Source organism: Gavialis gangeticus, unplaced genomic scaffold, assembly GCF_001723915.1.
Source record: "Gavialis gangeticus isolate Ggan-Ray unplaced genomic scaffold, GavGan_comp1, whole genome shotgun sequence".
In the NCBI taxonomy this organism is placed as follows: Eukaryota; Metazoa; Chordata; order Crocodylia; family Gavialidae; genus Gavialis; species Gavialis gangeticus.
This window is the reverse complement of record NW_017729031.1, coordinates 45,959,834-45,976,344: the sequence shown is the minus strand read 5'-3', so window position 1 is coordinate 45,976,344 and position 16,511 is coordinate 45,959,834. Positions and strand designations below refer to the sequence as shown.

Genomic DNA, 16,511 nt, shown 5'->3' with positions numbered 1-16,511 from the left:
CCAGCCCCCCGACCCCTGCCTGCTCCCCCAGCCACCCCATGGCTGCCCCACAAGCCCCAGCTCCTGGCCCTTTAAAGAAAAGCCCCGGTGCTCACTGGATGCTGCTGGGCAGGGGGTGATCCCTGCTGCCCCCCACTGCTCCATGCTGCATAGAGAGCTCTGTAGGAGCACCCCCCACTCCCCAGTTCCCCTGTGGCCACCCTGCATGCCGCAGCTCTGGCCCTTTAAGAAAAATGAAAACAGAGAAAAATCCTGGAACTCACCACTCCTGCAGCAGCCTTGGGGCTTTAGGGGACTCATGCAGAGCCCCCCACATGGCACAGAGTAGTGGGGGGCAGTGGGGATTGCCTCCTGCCACCAGGAATGTTGGGTGCGGGGGTTTTCTCTTTTTAAAGGGTCGAGTTGTGGTGGGTAGGGCAGCCATGGAGGGTACTGGGAGAGCAGGGGAGAGTGGGGGGCTCATGCAGAGCCCCCCATGCAGTGTGGGGCAGTGGAGATCACCGCCCCCTGCCTGGCAGCACCCGCTGAGTGAGGCTTTTTTTTCCGCTAGTGCCAGAAGCTGGAGTGGGTAGGGCAGTCATTGTCAGGCTGGGAGAATGGACAGGGGATGGGCCTGGCTGATTCAGAGATTTGGCAACAGCCGAATCTCCAAGTCAGATTCAGCCGTAACGATTCAGGACAGTGATTCGAATCACCAAATCGAATCACTGTCCCTCGCATCAGCTGAATCTGAATCCAAGCAAATACTAGCCGCTTTGCACAGACCTATATTGCAGCATCTGGACCTCAAGACTTACAGAACAATAAAACATCAGAAATAAATACTGATTGTGATGGCCATCTAGTTGCTTTCCAACATTATAGATGGCTGTTTTACATCAAACTATCAAATCCATTTTTTTGGTAGAGGGCGAAAATATCACTAAATGTCATTTGAATTATTTTACATACTAATCTGTGTAAAATACCACCTATTTTATGTGTTAATGCAACAATATAAGCAAAGTTTTTGTTGTTTCTATCTAATCTAGCATTAATGTATGCAAGCATTTTTGGAAACGTTTCTGCAATAATCCAAAGACTGTATTCAGGAACAGCACGGTATCACATGCAGATGCTACGAGTAAAGGAGTTTATACGCTTTCATCAGATTCCCAACCCTTTGCGGCAGCGACTTGAGGAGTACTTCCAGCATGCATGGACATACACCAATGGCATCGATATGAACATGGTATGTAATTCTGCTCTAGTGGCACAGGTGGTGATAAAGTAACAATGGCCAAGTTTTTAAGAAAATGATTGGTTGATTATCAGTTGCCAGTTTTTGTGAGCCCAACTTGAGATGTTTTAAAGTGCCTTATTTTCAGAGTGGGTCATAAATTGGGTATCCATGGACTCAGACACCCCAAATCACTTACTACATGGAACATCTCTGCCTATAATGGTAATCACAAAAGCATGAACTCCTGCATTAATATACATGCAGGCTTGGAGACTGCTGCCGTTTTGTTATAAACTAAAGAAGAGAGAGAGCAAAAGAAAATCTTAGGGAATTTGTTCCAAGTAATGCTTTTTTCAGAATTCTTTTTTAAACTCTAGTCTGAATTTCTATTCCAGTTTCCCAACAGTGTAAGTGTTGGAATCTACAGAGTTACACTTACATAAAATTAGTGGGAAATGAGGCCTCTTTTCAGTAACACAGCACTAATACAGGGTAGTGATATAGAGGAGGCAGGAGGTGGATTGGATGACTTCTCAAAAAATAAGCATGCTACTTGGAAATTAGTGCGAGTAACAATTTTTCTCCACCCACCAATTTTCACATTGCTCAAAGCCATACAAAACTAAGCATTGAGCAATCCACAGAGTTATTAAGTTGTAGAAAGTGGCAAAACATAATTCTTATACTTTTTGCCCTTGACAGTTATTATATTAACTGAAAGATAACTAATAAATTAGTCACATCAAGCTACCATCTATAACAGGCTAAAAGAGAATAGCATAATTAGCAGATGTAGGCACTCATGAGGCTTTTGTAAAGGCAACACATTTCTTTCTTAGCCAGCCCTTGAAAAGCTGAACATTTCATTTTTTAAAGATATATACAGTGTAATAGGATCCCAGGCTCAATGAACTCATGTGGGGGGGGCGGGGGGTTCCCCAAGTTACTCCAAAAATGAGAGATCTAAGACCTTACAAAATTTTCTGAATGGCTGGAAGAAAAACTCCATAAGTTTAAGTAGCACTATAACTAGAAATTAAATTCTCATAAATGTTGCCATAAATGCAAAAACAAAAACCAAACAAGCAAAAAAAAAAAAAAAAAAAAAAAAAACAACCCTTCCAGTGTTATTTATTTGTGAATGAGTTGGTCCAAAAAAAAAGTGTGTAGTTACCTTAGTAGGTAAGGACAATGATCTTGACAAAAAAGATTTCAAAGTTAAGTTACCCAGTTACCATTAAGTAAAACAGATCTTAAATATAAGACAACAGAGCATATTGGGCTTCACCTCTCACCAGGCACCACCGCACCTCCAGGGAGAATTCAGACCCCAAAACAAGTCAGTAGGTGTTTGCACACTCCTCCATTGGGGGTTACTGCAGTGGACGTCCGACTTCAGAGTTGGATCCTACACGGAACTGAGAGGCTCTATCTCCTACTGCAATAAAAAAGGATTTGGGATGTTCTGCTGGATCAGGCTCTTGAGCAGAGCTGGGCTAGCCAAAGTCCTCATCCAACCCATCAAATTATTTCTGAAGATATTAAATATAACAGCAGTGCACCCATCAGGCTCTCATTTTCTTTGATTTAATGGATGTGCTAAGGAGATGCCTGTATCACCTGAAACAGCATCCACAAATTGGATGTTGTCTGATTAAGCTTTGCATAATACATAAATTGATATGTTAAAAGTAACTTTGGATTTGTTATTATGTGAAATACAAATTTAATGGATTAAAAACCTCCATGCACTGATATAGTTATGAGGCAGTATGAAGGTTTTGTTTTAAATAAAATATGAAACAAAAACAATCCAGATTAGTGGCTTGTTTTGTTATATTTTATTTCTTACTTTCTTGTGCATTTCTTCTTCACATTTATGACAGTCGTGTAAGTTATGTTTAATGTGTGTTTGAGTATGTTACACATCCATTCAGAATGATATGCCAATTGTCTGATTTATGCTGTACTTATGAAAGATTTATCTCTTTCCTGTCTGCTTCATACCTAAATACATGGAATAACACCACCCACTGGTAAGAGCAGGAGGTATTTATATCAAATTTAATTCCAGTATAAAGTGTGGGGAATACCCATGTTACTTGTCAGATTTAGAGTGTGTTCAGTGCTTTCTATTTTAAATGTAAACTTTTTGCATGATGGAAGGGGTAGAAAACAAAGAGAGGGAACCTAAGCAGAGCCAGATGTGGGGCAAAATAGATAATAAAACTTTGGAAATGGTAGACTTGCTTTGCATTACCACATATATTAGCCACTGTTTTACCCCACAGCTCTAATCGTGCTTCTCTTTCCAAAAAAGGTCATGTGCATATGGTTTGCATTAGGTAATTGTTCTGCAGAAATGTCACACTGACAAAGTTGCCATGCTGATCATTCTGCATTTTCTTTTGTGTGGATGCTCTTTCTTCAAACCATATATGCATGCTAGCAGCAAGTACCAATGAAGTTTTCAAGGCTCTACACCATGTGCATATGTGATGGATGTGCATGTAGTTTTGATATCTTCATTGCATGGGATTTCTGTATTTACATATAAAAGGACCAATACTGCCCTCAAACAAGCACACATGACTCCTAGAGCTTCAATTAGAGCTCTGTGGTAGTATCTGAGGGCAGAATTTGATCCAGATTATATTTTTTTTCCCATCTCACAACTGACAACAGAGTAAAAATAAAGTCCAAAATAAGATCTTTCCTCCCTTGAAACATGAGGAATATACATTAAAAAGATTGTTAATAATGTAAAACTTGTTTCAAAAGATGCTTTTACATGTTGGCAGAATCCAGGAAAAGCAGACAAATAAAATGTCACTTTAAAATAATCTGTAAATAGATAACTACATTTGCTTTCATAAAAACCAAAATCCAGATTTTTTTTATTGAAAACAAGGAGATAATGTTTGTTTTAGGTGGCCAAATATAACCACAGCCTTGAAGATCTAGTAGTGAAACATGCTGAGACCATTATTTATTTGTTCCCCTCCACTTCACTTTTACATCTCTTGGATTATTTTTTCATTGCATAATATATTTCATTACATAACATGTTTGGGTAAAACACTTCCACTGATAACGTAATTATGCACAGACTGGATAAACAGGATTTAGGATTTACTTTAATCTGGATCAAAATCTTGAGTCTACAGAATAAGCATAATTCAAATTGTGCCCATATGATATGCACTTTCAAAGTTAAGGTACAGAGATGATTTATAATGAATCCTGTTTCATGAAAGATTCTGCCAATCACTGAGATTCAAAGTGGGGTTTTTTTCAGATTTTTTCAAAGTAGCATGTTGTTTTTCCTCTGTTCTTGTATACTTTTTCTTTCATCTATTGTTATCAGTCCAACCCTTCCTGATAACTGCATGACTTTAATGTTCCTTATATAAAGACACATTACCTAGTGTCTGAGATATTCTTTTTTAAGTTATGCATGCATTTCTCCTAAGCTCTACATTTCCATGGATCTTCTGTGCATCCAAACAGCTTTACTTTATCTAAAAAAAATCCCAAATAAGTGGCCCATGCATTTAGAAGGGTTTATACAAACATGTATTTTAATTAAAATCTTAAATATGAGCCAAATAAATGTTTATTTTTATTTTTAGATAATTGACAAGAGGGGATGACAGCTCTATACTTTTTCTAGTATACATTTTAGACCCTTCTCTTGCAAGCATTCATGCTAATACTTAGTAGGTGCATCTACATGTGCTCATTTACTGTGCGAAATTACTGCGCAGTATAGGCGTGTATCTACACATGCACACCTGTACTACACAGTAAGTATGGCAACTTACACTGACTTGAGTATAAATTTGATACCTGCATCATGTCCCAAGTTAATCCACACAGTGTTAATGTGCTTTAACACCTGCATGTGTAGATGCTGGCCTATTCCCACTTACTGTGCAGTAATTTACTATGCAGTAAATTTAAGCTGGTATAAATGCACATGTAGAAACGCTCAGTTTTATACACACGACTTACCTCATTGGCTTTGGTAGAACTAATTTTATGAATAAAGTAAAGCATATACATAAATGTTTGCAGGATCAGGCTCATAAATTGTACTGTGCCCAAAAAACAGTTTTTACCAGTTCTGGTTTGTATAGGAACTGTGTGGGGGTGGTAGAATCCTTTCTTATTCTCCTGCTGTCTCTTTTTATGTCCAAAGTGATGTTGCCATCAAATGTTGCTGGTAGGGATTCTATGTGCTCCAGAAACATACAAGAGGAAACTCAAAATTCACAATGCAAAATGAAGTTAATTAAACTCATCATGTCTGGAGACTAGAACCATGAATCTCACCACTTTGTCATATCTGAACTGTATCCAAAATTAAAAGCATGCCATAATCTTTAACACATGGTCATAATGTTAAATTATCTCCTCATGATAAACAGCAGGTACAATTGATTGTCATGACAGGAATCATAAGATAATGAAAACAGCCCAAAAGGATCTTAAATATTAATAAAATGGGAAGTTGCCCTTTGGCTGTCTATACTAATACAGTTTAATTAAAATAAAAACACCCTCAGCTAATTGAGAGATCCAAAAGAAAAGTTTTCTAAAACTTAAGTCTGTGAATAAATTTAAGTTGTATTGTTTGTTGCATTGTGTTTTGTGGGCTAAAGGTTCATAAACAGAATAATTAGCAATCTTTCACTGCTCCAACCCTGGATGTTCATGGACTTGAACAGCTTTCAAACCTTAACAATTATGAAAACTATTCTCCTCAGTCAATGGCCTGATAAAATACTTGGATCATTTTTTTTGTCCACAATATACTGGCTCCCAAACACATGAAAGAGATTACAGTGATTCTCCATTACCTCAGAAAGCATCTTTGGAAGGCTGAAGCATGAACAGAGAATGGCTAATTCTAGTGTAAGTATTTCACATAAACCTGTGCCACAGCAGTGATTTAAAACAAAAAGCTTTTACATCTCCATGATGACAGCATCCAGCTAATCTCATTCAAAGACAATGCTCCCAGACTGTCTCCTTTCACCACCACTATCTGTTTTAATACTCTGCCAATAAAATCATGTGAATCCACAAATGTCTCTTAGGCACAAAGAGGAAAAATAAATCTCGCATTTCTATCCACCTTGTCAGAAATAGTGTTACCAGTTTTGCTCATCACTTTGGGGTGTGCTCATTTATTAGGGATATGTTTCTAGGGTCTTTGTAATTCTATCAATGTGCTGCTTGTGTTACTTGTGTTTCTGTATGGAGCTGTATCTCTCCCCTCTTGAAGTCCTCACCCCCAATGGAGCTATCTTGCAGGACTCAGTTTCAGTGGGGCTGGGTTCCTCCAGCCACCAAATGAATCAAATACACACAGATTAACATGACACACCTGACCCGGCTGGGTTGATCAGCATGTACAAGCTGACACTCTCATGTGCCAGGAATTAATTCATTAAGGTAACAATAAAATGCAGCCAGACACAAGCACACAGGTGAACTGAATACCTCTGAATCTGGCTGGGTGTCTGGCTGACACCCTCATGGGCCAGCATTCAGTTCATGAGAGCACGTCTGAGCCAAACTGGGTCAATCATCCTATACAAGCTGGTCCCCTTATGTGTCCCAAACTCAGCACATCCCAGTCTTTTGCCCTAATTGTCCTAGTTCTGGTAGCCTCTTGATGAGTGGACCCCACAGTATTTCTGGGCTTCACAGGGATCTTTGGCTTAGGTAAAAGAAACATTGCTGCAGAGCAAGTATGGAAGGGAAATAGAGAAGGAAAAATACACCCAGTTACCACCAGTTTGACTATAAAAATTATTTATTTCTAACTATATCAAATTTATAATGGTACTAGTAGTAATAGCCATGCAAGGAAAAACAAACAAAACAATTGCAATATTACCCTGGTTTAATTGAGTGTTTGGGGAAACCTAGCTCAAGCTTAACTAATACAATTTAGGTTCAGAAAGCTATCCCTACAGAGAAAAAGAGAAAGAGAGAGAAAGAGAAAGAGAGAAAGAGGGAGAGATAAAAGAGAGAGAGCGAGAGTTGGGATCTCACCATTCCAAGGCACTCAGGTGATTTGTTGACAAGCAAAGTTTCTAACACAATCGCTGAAGGGAGACAATCTGTTTCTCCCAGCTTCTCGAGAACAACAGTGGATGGTGTCAGAGAGATTTCTCTCTCTTGAAGCACATTGTTTGCTGCTTTACAGCTTTCTTATACCCTTAGTCTAGACTCTTCATCAAAGCATTCTTTTAATTGTATAAATCAAGAGGGTCCCAAGCCATAATTGACAGGGAAAATCCTGTTATATAAACAGTTTAAATTTAAATGAATTACCTTTTTCAGTGACAAGGGATTATCTGGTTTGGAACATCTCAAAAAACTGATTAACAACCAGGAGAAACATTAAGTTTTAAGGAGTAACCAGACACCTAGGAGCCAGCTTGAAATTATTATGAATATAGAAGATATACTGGAAGGGATGCCACATTGTTTCTTCTCAGATGGCCTAGCTATGCTTGCACTATGAAGTCAGCATCAGTGTTTTGTATTTTACCTGTTGTGAATAAGCCTCAGCTTAGCATGACTTTCAGATTTTACTGTAGTCTTTTAACAGACTTAAGGTGATAGATTACTTGGAGTGTTCATAAATTTTGTGGGGAGGACTTCCACCAGTCATCCCTGGAAAAGTATGACAGCATGTGTGGTCAGGGCTCCAACAGGCTGGATGCTGTGATGAACCCTTAACATTGTTCAAATGTTGCCCATACCCCCCTCTGACCCCCTTACCCCCCATACTCCCTCTGTCGCCCATGCCCCCCTCTTGCCTCAGCATTCCCTAACCCAGCAACAGAGTTTTAATCAATCAAGTTTAAATAGGCCTCCCATACTGGGACTGGGGAATGTACAGCCCAAGATGCCTATTAAACTTTTCTTCTGCTTAGTTCTGGGTAGATGAGGTATGTGGTGGGGTGGGGAGGGCGGGAAATAGAAAAAGTCCTTTGTAAGTCCAGCAAGCTGGGTGCCAGGGCTCCCTCAGGAACACAGATCTGACAGGTAACAACAGGGCTCAAAAAAGGAAGTACAAGGAGCACTGAAAGGAATTTGTGCCTCCACCTATGACCTTATCCCTTGTCCTAAGTATGGAAAGCCAAAGGAAATGCTTCAGCCAACTGCTTACAGAAATGGCTATGCCACCCTTAGCTGCAGTATTTGGTTTGGTGCCCTACTGTTCTGAAACTTGTTCTAATCTGGCATGATCTCAAAAATGAGAACTCAGACACCAGTGACACAACTAACTACTGCATGGTCTGTCACTTCTACTCCCTCAGCAAGGTCATTAATAAAGCGATAGTGAACAGACTGCAGTATTGCATGGCTTTTACGATACCATAGATCTCTCCAAGTTAGGCTTCAGGCAGCTTTCTGTTTGGCAGACTTGATTTTACTGATAGATGATCTCCTCATGAAGAACAGAGGCAAAACAGTGATGCTGAAACTGTTAGCTCTCTCAGCCACTGTTGATACTGTCAGTCACTAGGTACTCTTGATTGACATAGCTGGGTGTCATGCTGGGAACTGATTAAGTGTTTCTAAAATGTCTACTCTGTTTCTGCTCTTCAATAGCCCAAAGAGTCATGTAAAAAGTCTTCTTTTCTTTCCTGTGAGTTTTGGCCCATATAGTTCTGGTTAGTACACTGGTTAGGGGAGGTAAGGCCTGATTTGAAACCCATAACTTGGAATCTTTTCTTTAACTTGATTATGATTTGGATCAGACCAAAGGTTACCAAATAATGTCAAAAGGGGGCCATTGCCAGCAACTGCAGACAGCTCTGTCACTCCTTTTTAAAGCTCAGACAGCGTTGCTTTCCAGTATCTTATGGAATAAAATAATTGGAGGAAAAAACAGCTAGCTCATATAGACCCAGGAAAGATCAGAGTCAGTAAAAGAAAGAAGCCTCAGACATATCCAAAGACTCCAGATATTTCCTTACTTGTTTTACCATAAACTTTCCCAATTTCTTTCCATAAAAATGGAATATTAGAGACGTGGTGAGTACTAATATGTATTTCACTGAACAAGTGATACAGAAGTCTAATTCAAGGTAGTCTGAAGCTCCTGAAATGCCCTTAGTACAAAATTAAGCAACACTAATCAATACTCAAGCAAAAATATTCCACTTGTCTCAACCAGAAACTGTCCTGTCCCCATAGAAACCAAGAGTCTTTCTGTATTTGCTGCAATACATGCAAAGAGCAGGCTGTCAGTGCCATCCATTGCAGGCTTATTAGCAAAAACTGATTAGAAAATGTTGGAGGGATATTTTTGGCCATAGAAAATTATGATTTTTTTTTTTTTGGTCAAAAAAAATCTTGAAAAAACTGTAGGGAAAGTACAGACTTATAATAAAAAAATCAGTTTAATAAAAAACCTGAATTTCCATCAATAAAACATTCCTTCATACCACTTCAATCAGACCACGCTCCCTCTGTCCTCTTAGTCCCATATGATTGGGGTAGGAAAATATCTATTTGTCCCCCCTCCCAGCTTTTCCTATCCAATAATTCCTAATTGGTCTTTATAGAGTCTACATACCTTTGTAACAACAGCTAATGGACTCCATATCCCTTTATATATAGACACGCCAGATGAGAAATTATCAAGCTCCTACATTTAAGGTCTGGGATTTCTTTGGTTTTTCCAGTTAACATTCCACAAGATGTGGTTAAGAATAAATTACTGTGCATTTATTTAGTGCTTGTATTAGCAAGTACTAAATAAATGCTCACTAACCTGCTTACTGTGCAGTAGTGCTAGCAAATGTCTTTTAAGTGACACTACTTTGCAGTCTTTGCTGTGACATGCTACTGCACAGTATTATTTGGCTACTGCACAGTCAGCATCTCATGTAGACGCGCCTGGTTTGGCCTAACTGTTCAGAATAGTGCAAGAAGAACCTTAAGTTTACTTTTAGAAAATCTTCCAAGGGTTGATTCAGTAATACTGTACATGAATATTAGCAGCCAGAAAAGGAAATGACAAGTCCCCTAGCCGCAGTGGATCACCATTGCTGCTCTGCTTTTCCTGTTTTCAGAGTCTGAGCAGGAAAGGTCTAAGTTGCAAGGGTAGCAGAGTACTATAACCAGGGTGCAGTACTGGCCAATTATGCTTCTAAAATACTGGGTCCACTTTTGGGCACTGCCCTTCAAAAAAGATGTGAACATTGAACAAAATTAAGAGTCCAGCAAAGAGCAACAAAAATGTTTAGAGGTGTAGACCATGATTTACAAGAAAAGATTGGAAAAACTCGGATTATTTGGTCTGTAGAAGACAAATTTCAGATGGGATTTGATAACAGGGTTCAAATACCAGAATGGTGATTATAAAGAGGATGGTAACAAATTATTCTCTGTAGACCCCAGAGTAATGGTCTTAAATTGAAGCAAGGGAAATTTAGAATGGATCTCAGGAAAAACTTTTTCAGTAAAAGAGCAGTTAAGCATTGGAACAGATATCCTAGAAATGTTGTAGAATTGCCACCCTTGGGAGTTTTTAAGAGTTGGTTAGATAAACCCTTGTCTAGGATGGTTTAGATGGATGATCCTGCCTTGAGCAGGGGGTTAGTATAAATGACCTTCTGAGATCACTTCCAGCTCCACTTTTCTATGACTCTCTGGCTAGAAATAGAAATCACCAAACTGAGCAGATCAGCTGTGCCATGATATTCCATAGGGCTGGCTGAGTGGGGAAAGCACACAAGGTAATAGATGCTTACCACAATGAAGTAGCAGAGTCTATTGCTAACTTTTGTTGTGCCACTTATTTCCCTGTCATGTGGCACACCAAAGGGTAAGGATATCTATTTGCTCAGAAGTGGTACGGCACTACAAATGAGAAGTTGGCCAACATGTGTTTCCACCCTGTTTCTACACATCACCATATGGTGAAGCTGCTATGGTGCTGTGCTTTAGTACTTTGTGAAATAGTCAAGAGATCTTGCCAGGCATGGCTAACAGACAGCCAAATCACAGAAGAAAGGATCATTTGAATAATGGAACAACAAGATCATTAAAAAGGATAGAGGGTTGTTAACACCTATAGAGGAAAGAGATTAACAGGAATCAGAGAGATGACAATGAGCCATTAAGTCAATTGACTGTCTCAACAGTGCCTGAATAGAAATACTACTTCACCTTCCAGACAGTTAGTTTTAAAGGTTGGGCGGAGCAGGAATCAGGGGTGGGGGGGGAGTGGGGTGCAACTGCACCAGTGCACACCCCTCTCCCCCAGACTCACACTAATTTCAGCCATTATAAACTGTTCTGCACAGCATTTTATATTTCATAACATCTGTATTAAAAGAGACACCTTGAATACTGGAGGAAGAAGAAAAAGTTCAAGGAGTATTTCTGACTGTCAGTGTGACCAGTTGTATTGCAGCAGGTACTCTTTGGGAATCCAAAACATCATACTTCTTCTTTCAGATTTTGTATCAGAAGCCAAGTATGTTCACAACAGTGAAAGAAACTGAAATACTTAAGAGTGCAAATGTAGCAAAGCTGACTACAAAACAAATTATACACTGCACTTAGCCCAGTGTACAAACAACAAACAAAGTGAATATCATAATATGAACTTGTCATCTGAAGTATACAGTGTGACTCTTGATAATGTGAAGCCAGTAGAGCCAAGACCAAGCAAGCACAGCTTGCAGCTATTGATCCTGTACTCCATTTTTGGGCAGGCCTTTTGCTCCTTGCTAACCACAATAAGCCTAAAAATAAAAGTTAAAGAATAACTCTACAGGTTTGAAACTGCATAAGTTAAAACATGTAAGTAAATGCCTATTGTCCTGGTGCAAAAAATGTCAGGCTAATGCATGCATATATTTCTTCATCAGAGGACTTACTGTGAAATGGCCAAGAAGCCTAGAAAGAAGCTTATCTTAACATTCTAATGTATTTCTGGGGTTTCCCATCATGTGTCCAGTCCACCACCCAAAACAAGAAAAAAAACAAATAGGATATAATAAATATTGAGTACTTAATGTAGCCAATTTGTTGGAATACTTTCCAAGTATCATTTTGTGAGTCAAAAACTATTCAGGAGACAAAATCCAAAGGTAACAAAGGTCATCCTGTAGATTGTTACTGAATGAGGGTAAGTGAAATCTGCTTTACCTAGAAAGCAATGGCATCTACAATTCAGTATTAAGGTATACTGGTTGTCTGAGGTCAAATCTCAACAATATTCCTGATTCTGTTGTGGCATATCCTTGTCCATGAAGATACATATGAAGGTGGCATCTAAGTGGAGCTCCTGGAAGATTTTTGAATACAGTGCAACTGGATTCCCTCTCCACTTCCAAAGAAGTAGTCTTCTACCCAAATTTAATGATAACTCTACTAACCGTTCTATCTTCCCCCTCTCATAACACGAAGTATGCTATACTAAGTCTTCCCTATCTATGAATGTCACTTTTCTTTCTAAGCATCAGTCAGATAGTATCTGATGCACAATGAGTTTCATACCAGACACAGCAAGAAAGAAGAAAGAATTTGTGTTCCATGCATACCAAGGAAGAGTTAATGCTGGCATTTGAAAACGTATGATAACATTGTGAGGAGTCTCCTGAATTAAACTTAATTTTCATGATGAGGAAGCCACAGACTTTTGATTGCCCCAAAACATAAACATATGAGTTTTTGCTAACCATAACCCACAAGGAAGATATTACTAAGTATCTGAGTGTAAAGGTAGAAACATAATTTAGAAACATTTAGAAATCTTTTTTCAACAGATTGTAATGATTTTGGGTCTATCAGCTACAATGCTTTTGTTCTGAGAGCAGTTCCTATGTATGCTGTACTCAGTATTATTAATGTCATGGTATTTAAACCAGTAGCACTGGTTTTTCATGTCATTTTAACAGGGTAGACCAGTGCTTTGAGATCCTTTAAGAGTGCCCCAGAATGACACCTAATATTAGGTATGCAGATATAATTCACAAGATAAAACCAGAGATTTCATAGTCTTAAAAAATTTTTGACCTGGTGTGCTCTTTCTGAGCTCTTTGGAACAGAAAAACTACTCTATTCTTTTTCTGTAGTCAAAAATGAAAACTAAGAGCTGGCATCTTTTGAGGGGGGCCTTGAGTCTAATGAGAGGTGCCTTGCCTCTAAAAAAGGTTGAGAACCACTGGCTTAAACCAATACTTGTATAGTATGGTTTATTTCATAGATTTCATAGACATTAGGGCTGGAAGGGACCTCGGAAGATCATCGAGTCCAGCCCCCCACCCAAAGAGCAGGAAGTCAGCTGGGTTCATAGGATCCCAGCAAGATAAGCATCCAATTTGCTCTTGAAAGTGTTCAATGTAGGTGCTTGAACCACCTCCAGTGGCAGGCTATTCCAGACCTTGGAGGCTCAGACAGTAAAAAAATTTTCCTTATGTTCAGCCTAAAATGGTCTTGGACGAGTTTGTGACTGTTGGTCCTCGTCATCACTTGGGGCGCTCTGGTGAACAAACGTTCCCCCAGATGCTGGTGGTCACCCCAATAAACTTATAGGTGGCCATCAGATCACCCCTGAGCCTGTGCTTTTCCAGGCTAAAGAGCCCCATGGCTCTCAGCCTGTCGTCGTAAGGTCTGTTTTCCTGACCTCTGATCAAGCGCGTGGCTCTTCTCTGGACTCTCTCAAGCTTCTCCACATCCTTTTTGAATTGTGGAGCCCAAAACTGGACACAGTACTTCAGCTGCGGCCTCACCAAGGCCGAGTGCAATGGGAGAATGGCGTCCCGGGATTTGCTTGAGAAGCATCTATGGATGCAAGCCAGCATTTTGGTTGCTTTGCTAGCTGCAGCATCACATTGCAGGCTCACGTTCATCTTGTGGTCAGTGATGACCCCCAAGTCTCTTTCTTCCATAGTGCTAGCCAGCGTAGCACTGCCGAACCTATAAGGATGCTGCAGGTTTTTCTTCCCAAGGTGGAGAACCTTGCATTTAGATAGAGATGATCCTGGTTTGAGCAAGGGGTTGAACTAGATGTCCTCCTAATGTCCCTTTTAGCATCACTTTTCTGTGATCATAATTTTGAGAGGTCTGAATCATAATTTTGGGTTGCCAGGACTATTTACAGTTTTAAGGTTGCTTAGGCCCAATTTTAATGCACATCTATTTTAAGAGTGTCATTCTATTAATTTTTATAAACATTCCCATTATTTATACTGGTATGAGATTAGAATCAGATCTATATCTATATATCTATATCTATATATATCTATATATATCTATATCTATATCTATATAGATATAGATATATATAGATATAAAAATGAAAATATTTGGTAATATTATGGCAATATGTAAAACCTGGTCGTGTAAACTTTAAGTGATAGGGTAATTCTGCTTTATTTTTGTAGTACCATTTATACAATAGTCTAATAAATTTTAATAATTTGTTGCTTTTTAAATAAAAAATAAATATTTCTAGGAATTGCAGAACTGGCTTCTTGGAATTAAACACCAAGTACCCACTGGAATTCAACAGAATATGTGTGTGCTATGCCATTCCTCTTTAGGCACATGAAAACTACAACATTAAATGCCTTTACCCGCTGATGTACAGTATTTATCATACTTTAGAGTGTAAGCTCTCTGGAGCAAGGGCTGCTTACTCATATGTGTTTGTATAGAACCTAGCACATTTTGGGTGCCATTAATGGATAAATAACAAATAATTCATATGAAATTATTCATAAAAGTTTTATATTCAGAATCAAATAATGACTTTTAGATTTGTTTTCCAAATAACCAGAAAAGTATCTTCAGAAATACAAACTAAGCCAACAAACATGGTCTGCATAGCTTTTGCTTAATGGTAAAATGCTTAACAATTCTTTGGTAACTAAAACAAAAGTGAAGTCAAAAGTGAATTTGGTTGCTGTTAACTCTATGCTGGGGTGGGGGAGGGGTCTAACAATTCAAAAGCAATGAAAATGTGCCAACATATCCATTAAAAATATGGTGTGTTATTAGTGCCATATGCAAATTCAGGCTTTTTAAAATTACATTAAAATGAGAGAAACCAAAGAAGAAATAACATATTAAAAATTAAACACTTCAAAATAATAACTCTTTCTATAATTGCATTAATAGGGACCAAGCTAATTTAAAAACAAGCATGTGCAATTTTTCATCCATCCTGCTGTAGATCTGATATGTTTAGAAGTCAATTTTGTTGTATCATTCAACAAAGGATAAATTGTAAATTGATAGCAACTTATTAATTGGCTATAATCATATTAAATAAACAGAGTAATTGTGCTTTAAACAGCATCTGGTCAATGTTGTTAGACTATGATAACAGTTAAAATAGGAGCTTTCATTTTTCATATTTTCCTTTGCTTCTTGTTTAACGCTGGCTTCTTTGAAGGTGTATATATGAATGTGATAGCACCCTACAGCCATAAATTGTTAAACTTTTGGTATAAGTGTGTGTTATAACATTGTGTTCTCTGTTATTTCACAGTATGAGCTGCATTGATTTCTGTTAATCACAAAAACATTCCAAAATCAATTAAAAACTACTAATAATCCATTTGTAAGTCATAGTTTGGCTTAGTGAGCAAAAATCCTCATGTCAGAAATGTCCTCATCCTCATCTTTGTTAAGAAGGCAAGGGATATCCAAAATCTTTCTGCAGTAAGAATGACTGCACAGACTTTTATTGTGCAGAGTAAAAAAAATGCACAGCAAGAAATGAAAGCTGTTGCTATATGCTGAAGATAAATTATATTCCGCACAGAAATATGTTTATATATATTTGCTTATGTAAAAATTGTGTGTATGTGTGCGTGTGTTTGTGCTGTAAAAAAAGTAGTGGATCAATAGACTGCACTAATAGCAAGAAGACAAATCTCATCCAGATTGTTATTAATCCCATTAAGTTATATTTTGTTCTCAGGAATATATATAGGTAACATCTTACATTATCAAAGGGACAAATTTGGCCTATTAATTTCATGAGTAGAAAACAAGCAATATCTGAACTGAGGAGTGGGCAGTGCATGGGAACTTATGTGACAATCCAGTTCCTGACTACAAGGAATATACTCTTGGGGTGGGCAATGCTCCCTTTGAAGTCAATGGTAAAACTTCAACTGTTTCCAGAGAAAAATGAGGCTGGCTAATGCTCAACACTTTAAAAAGCTCACCCATAATGACCAACTTAAAATCAGCATCCTTTTTAATCCTTAAAGAAAATGAATAGTGTCTT

General features: G+C 38.5%; 1 protein-coding gene across 1 annotated transcript in view; it reads left to right on the top strand.

The window, feature by feature from the left end:
• The window catches only part of KCNH7 (potassium voltage-gated channel subfamily H member 7), a 483,070-nt gene that overhangs the window by 405,144 nt on the left and 61,415 nt on the right, over window positions 1-16,511 (top strand). Inside the window, exon 9 of the mRNA XM_019522712.1 lies at window positions 1,032-1,231. Within this exon, the coding sequence (XP_019378257.1) occupies window positions 1,032-1,231 (200 nt within the window). The remainder of the gene's footprint in view (window positions 1-1,031; window positions 1,232-16,511) is intronic.